Source organism: Sebastes fasciatus, chromosome 1 (assembly GCF_043250625.1).
Source record: "Sebastes fasciatus isolate fSebFas1 chromosome 1, fSebFas1.pri, whole genome shotgun sequence".
Taxonomy (NCBI): Eukaryota; Metazoa; Chordata; class Actinopteri; order Perciformes; family Sebastidae; genus Sebastes; species Sebastes fasciatus.
In genome coordinates, this window is record NC_133795.1 from 11,681,395 (window position 1) to 11,700,926 (window position 19,532).

The following is a 19,532-nucleotide window of genomic DNA, read 5'->3' on the forward strand; positions in this document are numbered from 1 at the left end:
GTTTACAAAATGCTGCATAGTGCTCCTTTAAGACCCGTTAGTGAGACCAGGGGTTATGGCAACGCAGCATATTTCTCTTAATGACACATGAACCTTTGATCAGCCCTGGTAAGTAAGCAGCGGTTAAGCCCAGCTCACAAGCATCTCTTATTGCTTTGTTATTTCAAGGTTTTTCATCGCCATGGTTGGCATTCAGCAAATTTCCTGTGGAAAAGTTCTGCACTCCTTGCTGGAATGCAGCCACACATGTCCCCTAACATGAGTCTGCAGCTAGAGCCAACTAGGTACGACATGAAACAGCACTGTGTGTAATGTTAATGATGCATCAGGCTGTGTGGTATGTATTGTGCATGTGTTACCATTCTACAGATTTCTGCTGATGTTATTTTCATGTATGTAACAAACCAACCAATGTAGGTCTGTGTTGCTCATCTCTCCTCCTGCAGGAGCTGCAGCCTGTCCTCTGCATAGTAAGGCTTGATGTGTCCAGTGTCGATAGCCTCACAGTCGTCTGTGAAAAACACCAGGTCCTGCCAACGGGACAAAGACACGCGGTCAAGGAACTTGAGCCTGAAAACAAGAATGTGAAGGTCAAACACACTGCAGGGCGTTTTAGATGCTCTTACCCGAAAACAGATCCTGGAGATGATGTTGTACAAGTTCTCGATTTTGCGTTTCAGCAGCACCATTCTGGGAAGCGTCCTGCATTGCTGGTTAGGATGGTTCAGCACCACGTAGAGAAAGTCACGCAGCTTGATTGTGACGCATGAGTTCTAGAAAGATAAAACAGATATTTTTAAAATGAACAGTGTCGTCTTAAACTATTCACAAATCTTTTAGTGAATTATTCTCAATTTCTTATAAATTAGGTTATGTTTAGGGCTGACCCGAATGCTTCGAAGCTTTGAAGCTTCGACCGTTGCCGTAGTATTTGACCTCCAAATCACTATTCGATTGTTTCGTTTGAAATTGTTTTTGAATTTTTTATATATAAGTATGCAATAATAATGTATAAATACCAAAATAGCCCATGAAATGAGGAATAATCCCACAACATTATTCATTATTCATATTCAACATTAATTATTATTAGTTATTCTATGACAGATATGGTTGGAGATCAACCTGCCGCGCTGCGCCGCTCCACGAAGCTTCGAATATTTCTCACTGAAGCTTCGAAGTCCAGAAAATAGTATTCGGGACAACCCTAGATAAGTTATCTTTATTGTCCCATGAGGGGAAATTTGTTTTGCAGCCAGGGTTCACATAAATACAGAATGAAAAAGACAACATCAACATCAACACTTTCACGTCATAAATGACTGTAACCAGGGGGAAAGGTGGTTGTTGCAAGTGTTGTTTTTGCAGAACAGTTTCTACAGTATTTAAACTTTTTTGGAGTGTAGAGTACTCAGATAGTCTCATAAACCCTTAAACATACAAATAACAGGACATGGATCCATACCAGGTAGGGTTTTGTCCCACAGTGCACACTGATTTGCATTGGTTTGGTTATTTTTGCATTGAATTAGCTTAATGTGCATGGTGAGAGTGAAAGCTACAGCTCTCGGCTAACTGGATTTTGTCAACTTGTTGATTTTGTATTAAATCAACTCCCTTATCTCTTAATATCTGACTGGAATGACTGGAATCAGTGGGGGGAAAGTGGTTGTTGTGCAAGTATGTTGTTTTTGCACAACAGTTTTTACAGTTTTTGGAATGTAGAGTAATCAAATAATCTCATAAACCCTTAAACATACAAATAACAGAACATTGCTCCATATTAGGTAAGATTTTGTCCCACAGTACACACTGATTTGCATTGGTTTCATTATTTTTGCATTGATTTAGCTTAATGTGCATGGTGAGAATGAAAGCTACATCTCTCGTCTAACTGGGGTTTTGTCAACTTGTTGATTTTGTATTAAATCAAGTCCCTTAGCTCTTAATATCTGATTGCAATGACTGGGGGAAAGGTGGTTGTTTTGCAAGTATGTTGTTTTTGCACAACAGTATTTACACTTTTTGAAATGTCTGGGAAATTTGTTTTGCAGCCAGAGTTCACATAAAAACAGAATGAAAAAGACAACATCAATGACATGTCTACACAGTAAATGACTGTAACCAGTGGGGGGAAAGGTGGTGGTGGTGGTGGTTGTTGTTGTTGCAAGTACGTTGTTTTTGCAGAACAGTTTCTACAGTATTTAAACTTTTTGGAATGTAGAGTACTCAAATAGTCTCATAAATCCTTAAACATACAAATTACAGTCCATGGATCCATATTCGGTAATATTTTGTCACATAGTTGCATTGGTTTGATTATCTTTTCATTGAATTAGCTTCATGATCATGGTGAGAGTGAAAGCTACAGTTCTCATCTAACAGGGATTTTGTCAACTTGTTGATTTTTTATTAAATTAACTCCTCTGGAATGACTGTAAATGCTTTCAGTGGGGGGAAAGGTGGTTGTTAGTAGAAAAAAGTGACATGCAAATATTTCCTATTTTCTGGGAACCCCTTTCAGCACCCCTGAGTCCCCACATCATATGCATTAATACCCCCATTGTTTACAACTTACATGCACATCAAGGAACATCGGTGGTAGAATCTCAGCGCACTTTTTCTGCAACCCAACAAACATGATAGTTAGAATACATAACACAGAGTATACCAGTTTACATCTGCAGAAATATGACAATGCGTATAGAGGTGAAAGCTCTTACCGTGCGGTGGTAGGTGTGGATTTTATCCAGCAGAGTCATGACTTCATTGCTGAGGCCGAGAGCTCTGGAGTAGCAGGTCGGAGGAGCGCTCTCAGTCAGCCACACACAGCTGAAGAGACACACAAGAGTGAAGAGTCCCAGCTTCATGTTGGATAACACACTGATGCTGCTGCTGCTGCTCAGGAAGGATTGATTTCAGCTGCTACAGTCAACACGGGTTTAAATAGTAAGGAGGAGGACTTGGGGCAGTTTTAAGGATGGAGTGGTAGGTGGAAAAAAAAGGATGGACGATGACGTGGAGGCGTAGGGAGGCTGAGGAAAACATTGTGGGTCTGCTGCTGCTGCTGTGTTTTGGAGAGCAAACACTGTTCATGCACTCTCCAAATACCAGAGACGACTGAGCCTCTCTGGCTGACAACACAACCAAACATTTCACAACTTTTCCTCTTTCAATTTTGTGTATTTAAACTCCTAAAATCAGGATATTATTAATGAGCAATGGGGATCATCATTCACTGGACATGTCAAAACAAGAAAGGCAAAATTCAGGGGACTGATTTGCTGTAATGAGGTTGATCAAGGGAACATAGAAGTGTTTATTTTACAAAAATGAATTTAAACTGTACACAACTGCACATGAAAAAACTTGGATACATTTAAAGTACAATAGTACTCGAGTTTAGAGGTATACAATCCTGACATCAAGCCACAAAACCTCAGTAACTTGTCTAATATCTGGAGTTTTGAACATGAATAATAATACTAGTGTAGTACACACTAATACTACAGGAAGGGGTTTTTATCTGTTCTCTTCTAGGGATGATCCGATATCGGATAGATACTGGCTCACATAGATGGATCGGATATTAGGGACAATGGGGCCGATCTATTCAATTCAATTCTATGTACTATATACATTATATACTGCAACTTTAATTCCTGTTTAGGTTTTTAACCAATTTGTTGCTGCATTAAAATATTCACACTTGAAATGTAATTCCTGATCATTTTGAAGATCTTTTTACCAAGTTGCAGGTGTACAATTGATTATTTTACTAATAAATTCAATAAATGTATTATCTATGTATTTATTTGCCTGATGTTGCCTTACACATAACAGAATGATCCCAGTCACTTCCACACAGTGAAGCATACAGCTGATTAATTAAACACTGGTATTACATGGTTTTGTTGAATACTTGATTCTGATTGGTCAATCACAGTGATCTACGGTCTTATATTTCTTTATAACAGACCGTTGCTATGGACGCAGTTCTGATGTTGGACTCTGGCGGATCATTTTTGTGTAAAATCTTTTGATTTATACAATTATTGACTTCATTCATCATTTAATTTCACCACACTTTCTTCTATATAAGTGCAGTGCCTCAATTTTATTTATGCTTTATCTTTTTTTTAAACTAATTTATTATTATTCTTTCTTCTTTCTCTTTCATGGACCAGTCTTGTAACATTATTGTATCATTGTATTGTTGTTTGTTTGTTTGTTTGTGTTTAAAATAAAAAGTAAAAAAAAAAGAAATTGATTTCTTAAGTAACTGTGTAATAAGCGGGATAATATATAGCTAGCCGGTCATTGTTGTGAAATAAACCAAGATTTGTCGGGGTTTATTTCACAACAATGACGTGCTGTACATTATCCCTTACGTATCAGATTGGTACTCAGTATCGGCTCATACCCAAAGCCCAGGTATCGGTACTGAAAAAGTTGGATCAGTGCATCTCTATTCTCTTCCCCAAAACACATTTGTTAAGTGTAATCTTTTAAGACAATATAAGTCTGTACTTTACAGGACTTTTCGCACCATTTAAAAGATCAACCATCTTTGTACGGCCACCATGCAACAGCAAAACTATTGGTCTATATATATGATAAAGTACCATTCGTCATAAAAAACCTTGCAAAAGAAACTGTTTGTAAGTCTCAAGGTAGGTTTGTTGGAGCCACTGAGCCTTTCTTCAGATTAAGAAAGTTCTTTTTCCGTTTTCTTTTAGGAGCACCCCCACCGCCACATGACTCAGGTGGATCCCTGAACACAAACAACCTCTCTCCGGAAGAAGCGACGCCCAGCAGAGTGCTGCCAGAGGCTGCCATCATGTATTCTTCCACTGTGCTGTGTAATGCTTCATTTACTGTGTCCACAACCCTTTCCTTTGCATTGTCACTGTGCTGCTGTGCAACTGTGTTTTCAGTCACGGTAGATTTATAAATAGGCCGTTGGGCTTTATTGTCCTCCTTTCTTTTCTTTTCAACCAGCGGTGGTGCAACATCTCTTGGAGCCAGGAGACGGGATCTGGGGAGCAGTTTTTCCATCAATGTTTGCCTCTTTTCTTGGAGTCTGTGAGATTTTGAGGACAAAGAAGCAGTTGTTAGTGGGATTGGAGTGTTAAACTGCTTACCTCATGCATGTGGTCGCTGCAGCCCAGCCATGTAACTGACAAAAGGCATTTTACACATCAATAAAAGGATTTGTCTGTGACGTTGCTGATCACCGAACAACTACAAATTACTTTTGATACAAGCGTAACATGAAGTCTTCATAAAGCAGCCTGTAGCAAAACACAGAAATGTGTTGAACTCACCTCTCTCTCTCCACAGTGCAGCTCGGCATATTTGGCATATTTTTATGCACCACGTCTTCTCTCAGTTTGACAGGAAGAAGTCTGTTCGGCCCACCGGCACACCTGGTCAAAAGGTCATCGATATATTATAAAGCTGGTGACTGCGATACGATCTCTGCAGACAATGATGGGCTTTGATTTAAAAAAAAAAAAATGGTCAGGGACGCCTGGCTATCTGATACGCTATAATAACTTTTCATTGGTTTACAGGGAGGTAGTAGGGTACGGCATGTTAGGCCTGTCAAATTAATAAATACACAAGGCTGTTTTTCTTTAGAAGAATTAATATTACAGAATTCCTCCAAAACATTGAAGAGTAGTTGTGACATTTTAAAAAACAAATTAAGTACAGTATCTGTCAATTGATTACAATGTTCATAAAAGCAAAATGGAAAGGTATATTTTTATCAGTAGGGCTAATAGATGCCATTTCATAGCATTCAGGGTGTTTTACAGGTTACTGGAGTTTTATTACCTATGGAACAGACGCTACATACATTACCTGCTCTGACCACACTTACCTACACATTTTAGAGGGCGTACAGTAAATGATCAAATTGGGAGGTGACATACTGTACCAGGACAAACTGATGAAGGACACCAAGGAGCGGGAGGGCAAAGAACGGCGGTGGATGGAAGTTTTTCTTGAGATAACTAAAGATTGATGGTTTACTTTTCTGCCCAAAATAGCAGGACGAGGTTGAAAACAGTGATTTATAGCAAGTTATGCCAGACATTTGAACGGGAGAGCGTATTTGGTCAAAACATAAATGTTAAAATACAGACCATTCTCTCAAACACAGCTGCTTGATCCAGGCAGGTGAGAGGTTCATTTTCTGTTCGCTTCAACTTTCTTTGACAATTTATTTTGTGTTCTGATAGAGTTGTTTACCAGGCGTGTAATGGTCGTTGATGAGGTGGGTGCACTACCATAGACTGTATATAAGAAGTGGACGTAATCACCGTGACGCCACCCATTGGATTGTGGACTGCTATTTTGAAGCCTTGAGTTCAGCAATTTGGCTGTCACCATCTTGTTTTTTTGCAACCAAAAGTGACACGAGAGGGTGAAGCTAAATACAACCGAGCGCTGAATAAGACATTTTCAGGCGACCAAAAAGGTCCTAATTAACTTTCATGAACTGAAAACACACTGTGGAAGGGTTAAAGTTGTAGCGACCTGTCAATCAAAAGGTAGCCACGCCCTAAAGCATCCCCTGCTTTATGGTCTATTTGACTCTAAATGGGACCATAATTTACTAAATGAACATCATGCTGTATTGAAGAAGACTTGAAACTAGCGATTGAGACCATAAACTCATGTTTACAATGTTTACTGAGGTAATAAATCAAGTGAAAAGTAGGGTAACTTTCTCATAGACTTCTATACAATCAGACTTCAAAAGAGGTGGGCACACCCTGTATACCTGTGTATAACCTCCACTACACCACTGTTGTTTACGCATTATGAGTGCTGTCTCTGACATTTCATTCTGTTCCTTTCACGGACACGGCTGAGGCCCAGTATTTTCCACTGTGCTCACTCCCCTGGCTTCCTGCTCTACCAATAAACCTGCCATCAATCAGCTCATCAGCTCTCCAGTATATCAACCCCGGCTCTTCGCCAGATCGTTGTCTCAACTACTGTGGGAGTCACATGCCTCAGGCCTCTCGAGTGAATTCAGAGAACAAATACTTGTGTTGTTTTCTAGCTTGACGTTAACAGTCTTTTCCCCGGTGTCTCAGGATCATCTCTCATCTGCCTGTCAGCCATTTCACCTACCCCTGTGTCAGTGGGTCTACCGAGTTACACCGTAATAGTTTCTGTTTTATTCAATCAAAGATCGAAAAGTATTAACAATCCGGGCAATAAGTCTTTGCTGGTCAGATCCAACAAACTCAACTTCTTTTTCTCCAATTAAACGTTAGCTACATATTCTTTTAATGGAGTTTCACATCCTACTGTTTACTTGAATTCACATTAGTAAGATTTAAAACTGTTGTAAAGAACGGGTAAACTCTATTTCGCAAACAAAAAGCAGAAACAAGAGCTGAAAGGGAAAAGAAAAACACATGTCTTGCATATTGTTCCATTTTCATTCCCTTGTCCTTTGGCCAGACAGCTCTGTCCCTCATGCACCACACATTATTCATCAGTCAAGTAATCCAAACTCAGCGGGGGCCAGACATGATGTGTTCCACTGTATCAGGAAATTAAATGATGAGTATAATCGTTTATCTCTCCAATCTTGGCTCGGGGAAAAGGACGCTTGTGGAATCGTGTTCAAACAGTATTTAAATTTAAGACAATGCTTGGAGATGGGTTTGTTTCAGCCAGATGTGTCTAAAACTCTGCTTTTATTGAATCAGTGACTTCACTCAGAAAACTACTTTCTTAAACCACAGAAGTTGAATCGCAGAGACGCTGGCTGAGTACTCGGGGCAAAAAGGTTTTCGCTATATTCAATTTATTATTTTTTCCATTTAAAAAGGGAGGAAAGGAAAATAACATGGACTAGGAGACTAGTGCATGACAAAAGCTTTTGTTGGCTTATGCACATTAGTTGGTTACCAAACTCAAAAAACTTTGCAAGTTGGAAGAGCCAGACAGATTTGGTATGCTGATGAGTAATCTTTCTGCCTCACGGGGCTTTTAAAAAAACAGAGAAAGACTCAGACAGAAAAACATATATTAGAAATCAAAATATATATATGTGTTATTACTGCCAATAATGATCACCTCTCATGAGTCAAACACATTCACCTAATGTGACCCTACACCAGATGTGTAAAACTCATCTACAGCAATGTTTACCAGTAGACAGATCCTGAACCTTCTTACCCTGAGTGTTCCTGTTCTGCGGATGATGAAACAGGGTGCTGTTTGGGGCAGAGGGCGTCAGTTATGGAGAGGAGTTCACTTTCAGGCAGGGTGGGGAGGAGGAGACGCAGGGCCTCCAGGAGAACCTCAGCAGACACTTGACTCTGCTTCACCAGCCGAGAAGCAAACTCCAGATCCTGAGATGAAGACAGAGCCGCCTTAAATACAGTTTTCCCCTCTACTTCCTCTGGCATGCACACAGAAGTGAGGATGTCCTTGTATTTTGTGTTGAATATAACATTGACCTGGTCACAGTTTGCATAAAGTCTCCTGAGCTCCATTTTCTCTTTTAAATCTTCCATGGCTTGGCTGTTGCCAGTCATTTCCTGCAACCTGAAAAACACCAGAGTTTCAACACTGTAAAATTTAACAACCACAAAATTCCTCATTACTCAAGAGATAACACCGACATGACGGCTCACCTCTCGGCCAACAGCGTGATGACCTGATCGCTCTTGTAGAGTGCCTCCTGGAGGATGGACGTCATTCTGCAATCCTGCTGCAGCTGAAACAGTCTGTCCTCCTCACTCTCCTCCTCTCCCTCATCAGAGTCCTCTCTCTGTGTTGGATTTGACTCGACTCTGGGCCGAGACATTTGCATGCCGTCCAGCTCTGTCCTCTCCTTCTGAAGCTGTTGTTCTGCTTCCTCTAGGCCCTGTGGCAAGAGTCAGATTACACTCTAATGAAAGTCTACAAGGTTTAACGAGTCTCAGAGGAAACAGGAGAATGCAAATTAGAATTTTCGGAGAATTACACATTAGTTTGAATTAGGGCTGTAAAAGTTAACGTGATAACGCGTCAACGCAAATTTGTTTAAACGCCACTAATTTCTTCAACACATTAACACAACTTGCGATTTTTTAGGTTGTCGCGACTCAGTTTGAAGGCTAAAGTGAAGATATTGCATCATATGAAAGTAGTGAACGATCAAGTGGTACCAACCATGTCATTCTAGCATGTCGAGAAAGAGGATAAATAACGCTACAAACTTGCGCTAAATTTTGGCAAGGAAAAACTGGCATGGTGATTTTCAAAGGGGTCCCTTGACCTCTGACCTCAAGATATGTGAATGAAAATAGGTTCTATGGGTACCCACGAGTCTCCCCTTTACAGACATGCCCACTTTATGATAATCACATGCAGTTTTGGGAAGTCATAGTCAAGTCAGCACACTGACAGCTGTTGTTGCCTGTTGGGCTTGAGTTTGCCATGTTATGATTTGAACATATTGTTAATGCTAAATGCAGTACCTGTGAGGGTTTCTGGACAATATTTGTCATTGTCTTATGCTGTTAATTGATTTCCAATAATAAATATATTTTGAACAGATAAAGAAAATGTGTGATTAATTTGTGATTAACTATGGACAATCATGCGATTAAATATTTTAATCGATTGACAGCCCTAGTTTGAACCTTATTATATGCCCATGAGCAGCCCTCCAACCATGCAATGCCACAACACAGGGGTCAACTTGGTGTCATTGCCTACCAAGCAGTGGCTCTGTATACTCTGTGCCATGTCTTGTCTCTCCAGGATCTTTCTCTCTCTGAGCTGCTGAATGAGCAGGCTGTGCTGAGTGAGCATCGCTCTGGAGGTCTCCAACACTTTAGTCCTCCTCTCAGCCTTCTGGTAGTGGATGGTAGCCATCTGCATCGCCAGACTGTCGCCCTGAGAGCGCAGGTCATCCTCTCGCTCACTACACATCTCCTCCATCACCTGCCAAAATTAGGATGGATGTAATTTAGTTGTCTCGTGTGAACTCAGTCGCAATGTAGTCATTGAACTTTAACACAGATAGTCCTTCACTTCAACGAATGTGACTTCTGCTACTGAATGAGCTAAGGGTTTGACATCATCTACACTTCTTGCCTTTCAGTAACTTACTGCACGTAAAAATGACTTATAATAAAGGTAATTTTACAGGTTTACCTTGTTCATGACGCCGCTCTCCGTCTCCTTCTCCTCCTCAAACAGTTGGATCCTGTCCTCGAGTCTTTTCTGGAAAAGCAGCAGATCAGCTGTGTCTGTTTTCTGTCGGGACTCGCTGGTTTTCCCCTTGGATTGCGTATTTGTCTGTAAAAACCACAATATCCATAGGTTGGTTGGGAAATGACTCCGAGCATGCTGTTATGATGATTGTGATTAGAAATGAAACCACTCTGTGGAGCCCATTATTATTTCTGAACGTGCACTCATCCAGCGGCCACACAATTGAGGCTGATCGCAGTGTGGTTTGCACTGGCGGTCGCCATTCTCCATTTTTTACTCATTTGAGAAAACATTAAATGCACCATTATATCCTGCTGTAGTTTAATACATGTGGGCTTTGTACTATAATCACATCATATAAGTTAGCACAGAGTAAAAGAAGTGGGCTTAGAGACTTCCCTCCCAAGAGAGGGAAGAATCCCAGAAACATTTCTATCTTGTCAATTTGAGCCCCAACGCTTAATTATACTACAAACATACATATTGCCAGGCTGTGGATGTTTAAAACGGGGGATTTCTGCTTGTTCCCACCACCACGTTGGTTTACACTCATAGTACACTGATACAATGATGTGTGGTTTGGATCACTGTCTCTTTTGTTCCCTTTATTTAATATTCCCTATAATGTTTTTGAATGCTGATTACTGATTCCCCACAAACTATTTCTCTCTGTCTAGAAACACTAGGTGCAGGGATGCTGTTTTGACTGTTTTGGTTTTGATTTCAGTAAGTTCAATAGTGAGGTTTTAGTTGTATTTTGGTTTACTTTAGATAACTTATTAGTAACTCTTTATTTTAAAGAGTCGACTTTTGGTAATATTTGTTTATTTGATTTTAACAGCATCCATCTGCTCTTTCTTTTCCTTTGTAGAATGCCTCCTTTGTTTGTTTTGTGACAAAGTTCTTAATAAAATAACTTTATTTTACCAATTCCAACTGGTTTTATGTTGCTTCCCTTTCCCCTAGCGAGCTGGGTCGTAACATTTTGCAAAAGGACCAACAATCATAATTTTGACCTTTCATTACTTCATAAACATTTCAGAGTTCCACCTGCATTTTCGATCAAATAGATTGGATGCTATGAGCTCTTGCTATGATTATATTTTAAAACTAGTGAGAAAAGCGAGGTAAAGCATTATTTCTAAGCTATAAAACAGGCAACCCAAATAGTACAGCAAAAAAATTGCAACAAGGTAGTCGTTTGCATTGCCGTCTGCCACTGTGACCTTTTAATAGATAACACTAGCAGTAGCCAAAGTCAGAAATGATCTAATCCTACACACAGAGGTATAAAGAGCATACTGTGACGACTAAATTCAGTAATGTGTGATTATGTGTTCACCATCTGTTGCTCGCTCTCCTTTCTCCAAGCTGCCAGAGCGATGTGGAGTTTGGTTCTGGAGACGGCATGGGGCAGCACCAGGCAGCGGTCCATCACGGACAGACACTTCTGAAACTCTAGTTTCATTCTGAGCCGGTCATCTTCAGACAGAGTCAACTGGGACGAACACAAACAGCTGAGACAGAAAGAGGAAAGGAAGACAGATAAACACACTGGGGTAACACAATGAGACGTAAAGGATAACTTTAGTGTTTTTCAACTTGGATCCTATTTTCCAATGAGTCTAAGTGACAAAAATTGTTGTCCCTTTTAGTCACTTAGATACAAATACATGGGAAAATAGGGCCTAGGTTGAAAAATGTGGAATAACGTTGATCTAGGACGGTGTTATTATTGTTTGTCAATGTATTTTTCAATCCACAAAAGTTCTTATGGGGAGGCAGTCTGGTATCTAATAGCTTTTTCTGTAGAGAATACCACCATCTGAGAAAATCATCCAGAAAGTGCTCATTTTTGTCTTTATTCTCTATCTACCTCTTCCAGAAAATCCACAGCTAACAGGAACACACACATAAAGATTTTTCCTTTGAAATGAAATGACCAGTGTTGTTATATCACTGACCTGAAGAAGGCTCTGCAGTGCGCTCTGAGCCCCCTCTGCTCCTGCAGCTCTCTCTCCATGGCCTCCCTGAGAGCCTCCCTGGTGCAGCTGAGGGTGCGTAAAGCTGCCTTGCCTTCATGGTGCAACCTTTCCTGGCCTTGCAGGAGAGCGCTCGCTCCTTGTCCCTGCGCTTGTCCTAGTCCTGCCTCTGGTTCCACCTGCAGCAGGGAGTGTTGAGCCCCTGGAGGCAAGAGTGTTAGCAAGGCCTGGGTCGCAGAAGGCTGGATGGCTTTGACGTCTGTTATGGCACCTTGGATCACACGCATGGTCACCTACAGAACAGGTAGAGGGAGTAAATCAAACTCGATCAAGCTCAGTGGGATGTTCGTGTGTGGGATTTTATGTATCTTTCTAAGTTATGAATGTGCCTGATGGTGTAGTGTTAGAGTGGTACCTTGCGGATGTCGGCCGCAGCCTCCTCATCCAGGTTGTTGATGAGCTCAGCTAGCTCTAAACTGTGAGCTGTCAGTAAGTTCTGCCAACAATGCAGATGCTGAGCTACATCTATCCTCCCCTCCAGACCCTTGGACAGACCCGACAGATCCTTCTGTCTCTGTTTGTGGACCCGCAGCTGGAGAAGGATTAAAAGTGGTATAATAGTTAAAGAATGAGATGAACAGGTTTTGTGTTGTGTTTGGACCCTAAATACACATGATCTCCTCACCATGTCAGAGATGAGCTCCCGTCTCTTCTTAATCAGTCCACAGCGCATGGCTCTCCTCTCTTGGCTAAGTGCCTCATCCAGTCTCTGCCTCACCATCACCAGCTCCTTCTGGGCCTTCTCTTGTAGCTGGTCTATCTGCTCTGCAGGCACAGTGCTCCCTCTGGTGGAGAGATGAAAGCATGCCAGGTTAAAACACAACTCCAGTCCAGCCTACTTACTGTATATTGTGCAAGCTTAGAGCTGCCTACAAGGTTGAACTGGTAACAAAGGCTGATATAATATACACATTTTCTGTAAAACGCCATGACAATACTTCTTTTAACTTGTAATGCAAGCGTGTTCATTTTCATTTTCTGCAGTGTTTTTTGCAAATCTAGATTTTCTATTATATATTTTATAACACAAATATAAGCACTTCAGATTAAATTCTAAAAATGTACATTCATACTGCAATAGAAGCTTACTTGGCTACATTTATGATGTAGTGTAATAGTGCAACTAGATGTGAAATGATCATCACATGGTAACTCATATAGGCACCGACCTCCTGATGTAAATGAACCAGCTGTCCAGATTGCTGGAGGTGCTGGAGAAGCTGCCAGAAATCAGGCTGTTGAGGCTGTGAAGGCTGTGAACCAAGAACTTCCTCTGTGCATGGCGTTCAGCGAGCACATAGCGCTGGTTGGCAAGGACCACGTCCAGCATCTCCTCTAGCTGATCCTGGTCAGAAAAGAGATCAATCATGATGTATTTTCATGTACTCATTACAACAAATACAGATAGCTGAAAAGAAGAGGAAAAGAATAAAGCAAATATATAAATGGCAAATGCTGTTTTACATGCTTTGCTTGCAGGTGTCAATTTTGCATGTCTAAAGCTCAAATTATACATACAGTACATAATTATGTCATTCAAATGGTCAATTCTAATGTGTCACAACTTTGAAAGTAAAGTTTGGTTGCTCACTTGACAGGCAAAGTAATCGTGCTGAAGACTCTTGGCTGTACTCTTCTCCAACTCGCCCATCCTGGTGGCCTCCTCCAGTTCTTCGGAGAAGATCTTGTGCAGCTCCACCCGGCGCCACTCAATGATCTGCCTCTGGACCTTCCCTGAGGCTTCTTCGTGTCGCACCAACAGGATGCGCTGGAGCTGACTCTGGCTCAGCTTGTGCAGCTTCTCCAGGAGTACACTGCAGTGGAGGAGCTCCTAGTAACAAAATGAGGTTTACAGTTTAGTGACAGTATGTAATGAAAGCAATAAAATTACAGGATTCTCTCAGATCCAAGGGAAAAACAAACATGAATACTTCTCTAACAAATGAAACAAATGATTTTTTTTATCACCTGTTGGTCTGCATGTTGACAGAGCAGCTCCGCCTGGGCCTTCTCAGCAGCTTCTCTGCGGTGCTCTGCTTCCATTTCCTCCCGAGTCTCAAGGTTACACTGGCCAGCCAGAGCAGCCATGCGGGCCCCTCGCTCCTCCTTCAGCCGACCCTCCATGCCCAGCATCTGTCCGTGGAGCACACTGAGAAGCCTCTGCTGGGCCTGGGCGCTGGCCTGGCCCCGGGAACGCAGGTCGCCCAGCAGGGAGGACATCACGTCCTTGTAGATCTGAATCCGGGTGGCCTCAAGGTTGTTGGTGGCGTGCAGCAGTGTGGACATTTCAAGGCTTTACAGGGATAAAATGAAGAGTAAGCAGTGGAAACCTGTACGTTGTGGATTTTTAGTGTGATGTATTGTAAAAAACGATAACATTCATTGGTGGATGTGATAATAATGAAAGACATTTATGACAATAAAAATTGTAAATTAGAACACACCATATTAGATGTTATGATTATTACTGATTTGGGGTGAACTGGTAACAACCAGCTTTTTAAAGTCAACACAGAAGTGCATTAATATTAAGTTCTTGTGACTCAAAATAAATTGACTATATTAAATCAAAACTCCCAACTTCAGTTTATTACATAACATTTATATATTAATACATTTTCTTCTGCAAGCAGTGAATGTCTTCATTGCCAGTTTCTTCTACTTGGCAGTCATTTTTTTATAATTTTTGTTCCATTAAATGATATCAAGCCTTATAGAGAGATGTTTAATCCCTTCTTGACTCGTCTACTCACTTCTCCAAAGCCTGGTACATGTTCTGGGGATCCTCCAGCACCATGGTGTCCACCATCTTGTCCTCAAATGCGGCCTCGTCTTTTACGGTCTCACTCATGTTGCAGTCTGCATACTCTGGGTCTGAATCACCTCGGTTTCTCTGAAGCAAGAAATAAATATGCACAGACAGTGTGTTAATATAAACCTGAAGTAAATCATAAAACCTAAAACAATGAGCAAAACATACTGAGATTAATTTGAGAAAACAGTTCTTCAAAATTACAAAATTAGGTATGTTAATAGAAAAGAAATAGTGCTGAAACAGGGTTGGTCAACAAAACTGTCATATACTGTATATAATTTGTTTGGACAAAAATACCAAATTATCTTTAATAGACAAGCATTTGTAATTAACAAATGAATTAGGTTTTAATAACAGTTTGTCTTTACACTTAACTAGAACAAAACACATATGAATTTGAGATACCCTTTGCTGAAGAAGGCTCAGCCTGGTTCTGAGTCCTATCAGGTTCACAGCCAGAAACCCCAGTGACAGCAGGATCAACGTAACAAAGAAGCCCGCGACAAATCCAGCAAAATGGACCCCGTGGTTAGGATAAATCTAAAAATGGCGAGCAGAAACATCAGACTTATCATCAAATCAATTTTGTACAGTATAAGAACAAAACATGCAATGCTTGAGGCTGCAGGTCCAGTTAAGGAACTTTTCACAACTTACCCTGTCGGTGGAATTCACCCTCAAAGTTAGATTAGCTGTTAATGGACCAAACATACTGACATCATTCTGTGGAGTCAAGAAAACAATACTCTGGGTAAGAGGAAACAGAACATATTCTTATTATACTGCAAATATTGACATGGTGAAATTCACAACAGAGAAAGTATTGCTCAAGTTTAAAAGAGCAGAAGAAAAAAATACCTGTGAGGCGTTTGAGAAGGTGAGAAAAGCTGGAAGGTCCAGGACTTCACTCTTATGACTCCTTATGTGAGCGGTATAGTTGACAACAACTTGGGATCCAGCTAAAGAAAGAAAATCAATATAATGCTATTTATTGTGGATGCAGTGTACAAAAAATTCAAATCAAACCAGACATGTTCGGTATCATCTTTCAAAACAAATTGACATACCAGACAGTGAGTCAATGGCAAACGTCTGGTAGCCTCTTTCTACCACCCTGCCTTCAGATTTTAGGGGTACTATTCCAGAAATGGAGTCCCGGATAGCCACCTGAGACAGGTTGGTGCCACCCAATGGGCCCATGTTGTGAACCAGCAGGAAGAATGTCAGCTGAGGAGGATCAGTGTCCAGCTTCACCTGGTGGGGGCCACATGATCGAGCAGCAGGAAGAGTATGAAACACTGGACGGTCTTCAGCATGTTCATGTCCAGCAAAATATGTTGGAATGAAATGCATTTAGATAAATGGGCTGTATGCAAAACAATTGTGTTGACGTACCTGTGCACACTTGTGAAATTTGACCCCAAATGCGGATGGAGGCGCCACAATCTGAACCTGCAGAAACATTTAACACACTGTATAATTAGTTTCTTCCTACACGATGATTCTTCTTTAAATCATGTAGGGTAATGTTCTAAATAAGTATGGGAATGGGATGTAATATGAAGTAATAAAGACAATTTGTGTGGTATGTGTATGTGTATGTGGCACTTCATAAATTCTTATATTTAAAACAGCCAGTACCCAAGAGGAATACATAAGAACAATCTATAGAACTATAGAAAGAGTGGAAAGAAATGGCTGATTGACAACTGATTTGTTCAGTGCAAAAGTACCAAAACACTACACAATAAAATTTTGACAATAAAAAAACGCGTACATGAAAAGGTGCATTGCATACTACATCTACATACTCCATGAAAAGTCACCGTGTACAAGCAGCAACTGACCTGAGGCAGAATGAGACTGGGGTTGTATCTGGTGAGCGTGCTTCTGCGGTTCCGAGGGTGGAAGATGTTTGTCATGTAGGTAAGTGGCGTGTAAAGAGAGTGTCCCCATGGACCAGCAGGAGCTGAAGAAGAGAGCGGGCGCTCTGCAGACAACACCACGGGCCCATTGATTTCCACAGCACCTGTCAAGTTAAATATAGGGTGTTTGAAAAGCCATTTACAGAGTCTGAAATTGACATCAAATAAATAAATACTTACATATATGCAGACATACTATTTTTTTTGCATACGGTATTAGTCATATATTTGCAATCTAAAACTATTATGGAATTCTAACTTTACATCATGTGAATGTGTATAGCATGGGGGGGAAAAACAGACAGTACTTATCTATCATAAACTTATATGTACAATTGTTCATTCATCTGCTGTTTGCACAGAAATCAGCCGGTTTTATTGTTGATATGAGAATTGAAAGAAAAGAACAAACCATCCATCCTAAGCAATATCTCCTCTGCTGGTACTGGGTCATGCTGCGTTACATGGATACTGGAGAGGCTCTGACAATAGAAAAGGGGTATTCAGTATTGTATATATCATATTTATGTGTTTATTAACAAATCTTAAAGTTCCCATATTATAAAAAAGTGAGATTTTCGTGTTTTTTTATTATAAAGCAAGCTTAAGTCCTATATAAATACTGTGAAAGTATCGAAATACTCAATCCACAGGGTAATACACACAGCCCGTGTTCAGAAACACTGCATTTGAAACAAGCTGTCAGGATTTCTGCCCATTCGTGATGTCACAAATATACAATATTTAGACCCTTGACACAATTTTTAACGTAAACATTCTAAATGTGTCCCAGCTTATTACCTGTTACAGTGTAAGTAAATAACATCAGCTGACAGGAAGTAAACATGGACCCAAACTGTTGCCTAGCAACACAATTCCATTGCAAATTCCATTGACATGTGCTAAAACGGAGCGTTTCTGACATGAGGGTGAATACAGGTATATTCAAGCAGACAGTATGAGGAAAATAAAGGGTTTCTCTAAACATTAAAGCATGTAAACATGTTCTAGTAGAAACACAAAATACAAGTATGAACCTGCAAATGATCATGATATGGGACCTTTAAGTTACACCAATTCTGGATTCTTGACATGTTAAAGTCCACCTTTAGACCACTCACCTCCTGTTTCTCCCACAAACACGACACTTGAATTCTCCAGATAAATAACCATATCGTTATCCTCTTCACGGTGAAGTGTGCTTGAAGCATTCGTAAGTTTGGTGTTGCCACTCTCACCGAGGAGAGCTAGCTATCTAGCTGGCTGCATTCCTGGATGATGCCACTGTTGTTAAAATCAGCGATGAAAACAGGAGATTTCCACCGCTTTTTCCTGAGAAACATCAACTAGTAGCAGCGTTTCTGGCGAACAAGAACATCTTACTTGTGTTAAACTATCTCAGGACAAACTATGGACGCCATTTCAAAGAGGTATACACGAACACAAGGTCCATAAAACTTCTTGTTGCTGCACAACTTCGGAAACATTTTCCAAAACTTTGGGAAGAAGAAGAACGGGCAACTCCTCAAGGACCGTTAATAAGGAAGTACATGGATGTGTTTCCGGTTACGGCTTTCAAAATAAAACGTCATATGAACTACACCGCAAAACATTTGAGCATTGTGATGAAGGTAACACAGTTTATAGTCTAAGTATATAGTATATAAGTCTAATGCAGTGAGGGCCCAAGTGCAAATGTACTGCGGAGTATTAGGGCCACATTGAGGGGAAAAAACATCTGAGATTTCCAGAATAAAGTCATAATATTACGAGAATAAAGTCATAACTTAACGAGAAAAAAGTCATAATATTACGAGAAAAAAGTTGTAACTTTACGAGAATATAGTCATAACTTAACGAGAAAAAAAAATCGTAACATTGCGAGAATAAAGTCATAGGTTTACGAAAAAATAGTTCTAGTCCTGTACCAGGCGTCTGCAGCCTGTGGCTCTTGACTTTTTTTCTCGTTAAGTTATGACTTTATTCTCGTAATGTTACAACTTTTTTTCTTGTAAACTTATGACTTTATTCTCGTAATGTTACAACTTTTTCTCGTAAAGTTGTGACTTTATTCTTGTAATATTATGACTTTTTGTTGTATGTATTTTCAGTTGTTGTATGTTTTTGTATTTTGACATAATATGCTATGGTCCAACCACTAATGAATCATATTTACCTCTATACTCTGTGAATAGTATTAACTTGAACCTAGGTCCTGTGTTAGGTGTTGGGTTGTGTGTCATAGGGGTTGGGTTGTGTATTGAATATTGTTGTGTTTTGTTGCTGTTGCTTTTGATGTTGTGGTCATTGTTGGTAAAGATTGTAACGTGATTGTGTACTGAAATGTAGCCTAACAGTTCAAAGTGATTTAGGTGGACTCCAGGAAGAATAGCTGGGCTTCAGCCACAGCTAATGGAGATCCGAATAAAAGATAAAGATAAAGACTTATATACTATATACTTAGACTATAAACTGTGTTACCTTCATCACAATGCTCAAATGTTTTGTTGC

General features: G+C 40.3%; 2 protein-coding genes across 2 annotated transcripts; both read right to left on the reverse strand.

Moving 5' to 3' along the window:
• Positions 1–285: 285 nt before the first annotated feature.
• Positions 286–2,932, reverse strand: LOC141764275 (cytokine-like protein 1). Its single transcript, XM_074629334.1, has 4 exons — positions 2,724–2,932; positions 2,579–2,623; positions 627–773; positions 286–530 (listed from the first exon to the last, which is right to left on the reverse strand). Exons 1-4 carry the CDS (start codon positions 2,868–2,870, stop codon positions 429–431), a joined length of 441 nt encoding a protein of 146 aa, XP_074485435.1. The 5' UTR covers positions 2,871–2,932; the 3' UTR covers positions 286–428.
• Positions 2,933–4,534: 1,602 nt separating this feature from the next.
• On the reverse strand, positions 4,535–18,540 carry LOC141764267 (limbin-like). The gene is made up of 23 exons (XM_074629325.1): positions 18,143–18,540; positions 17,434–17,503; positions 16,944–17,125; positions 16,492–16,548; positions 16,164–16,350; positions 15,955–16,055; positions 15,754–15,819; positions 15,502–15,636; positions 15,035–15,174; positions 14,250–14,574; positions 13,873–14,112; positions 13,451–13,626; positions 12,907–13,066; positions 12,637–12,813; positions 12,204–12,514; positions 11,582–11,756; positions 10,180–10,323; positions 9,739–9,966; positions 8,670–8,902; positions 8,493–8,580; positions 8,209–8,384; positions 5,328–5,429; positions 4,535–5,083 (listed from the first exon to the last, which is right to left on the reverse strand). Exons 1-23 carry the CDS (start codon positions 18,230–18,232, stop codon positions 4,669–4,671), a joined length of 3,978 nt encoding a protein of 1,325 aa, XP_074485426.1. The 5' UTR covers positions 18,233–18,540; the 3' UTR covers positions 4,535–4,668.
• Positions 18,541–19,532: the final 992 nt, after the last annotated feature.

Bases quoted from the DNA above. Each gene is read 5' to 3' on its own strand.
- LOC141764267 (XM_074629325.1), bottom strand. From the start codon at position 18,232: ATGCTTCAAGCACACTTCACCGTGAAGAGGATAACGATATGGTTATTT. The intron at 9,967-10,179 runs GTAAACCTGTAA...TAATTTTGGCAG, and splicing joins AGAGCGGCGTCATGAACAAG to GTGATGGAGGAGATGTGTAG. The intron at 8,385-8,492 runs GTCAATGTTATA...TCTTCATCTCAG, and splicing joins TTTATGCAAACTGTGACCAG to GATCTGGAGTTTGCTTCTCG.
- LOC141764275 (XM_074629334.1), bottom strand. From the start codon at position 2,870: ATGAAGCTGGGACTCTTCACTCTTGTGTGTCTCTTCAGCTGTGTGTGG. The intron at 774-2,578 runs GTAAGTTGTAAA...TTATCTTTCTAG, and splicing joins CGATGTTCCTTGATGTGCAT to AACTCATGCGTCACAATCAA. The intron at 531-626 runs GTAAGAGCATCT...TCCCGTTGGCAG, and splicing joins TCTCCAGGATCTGTTTTCGG to GACCTGGTGTTTTTCACAGA.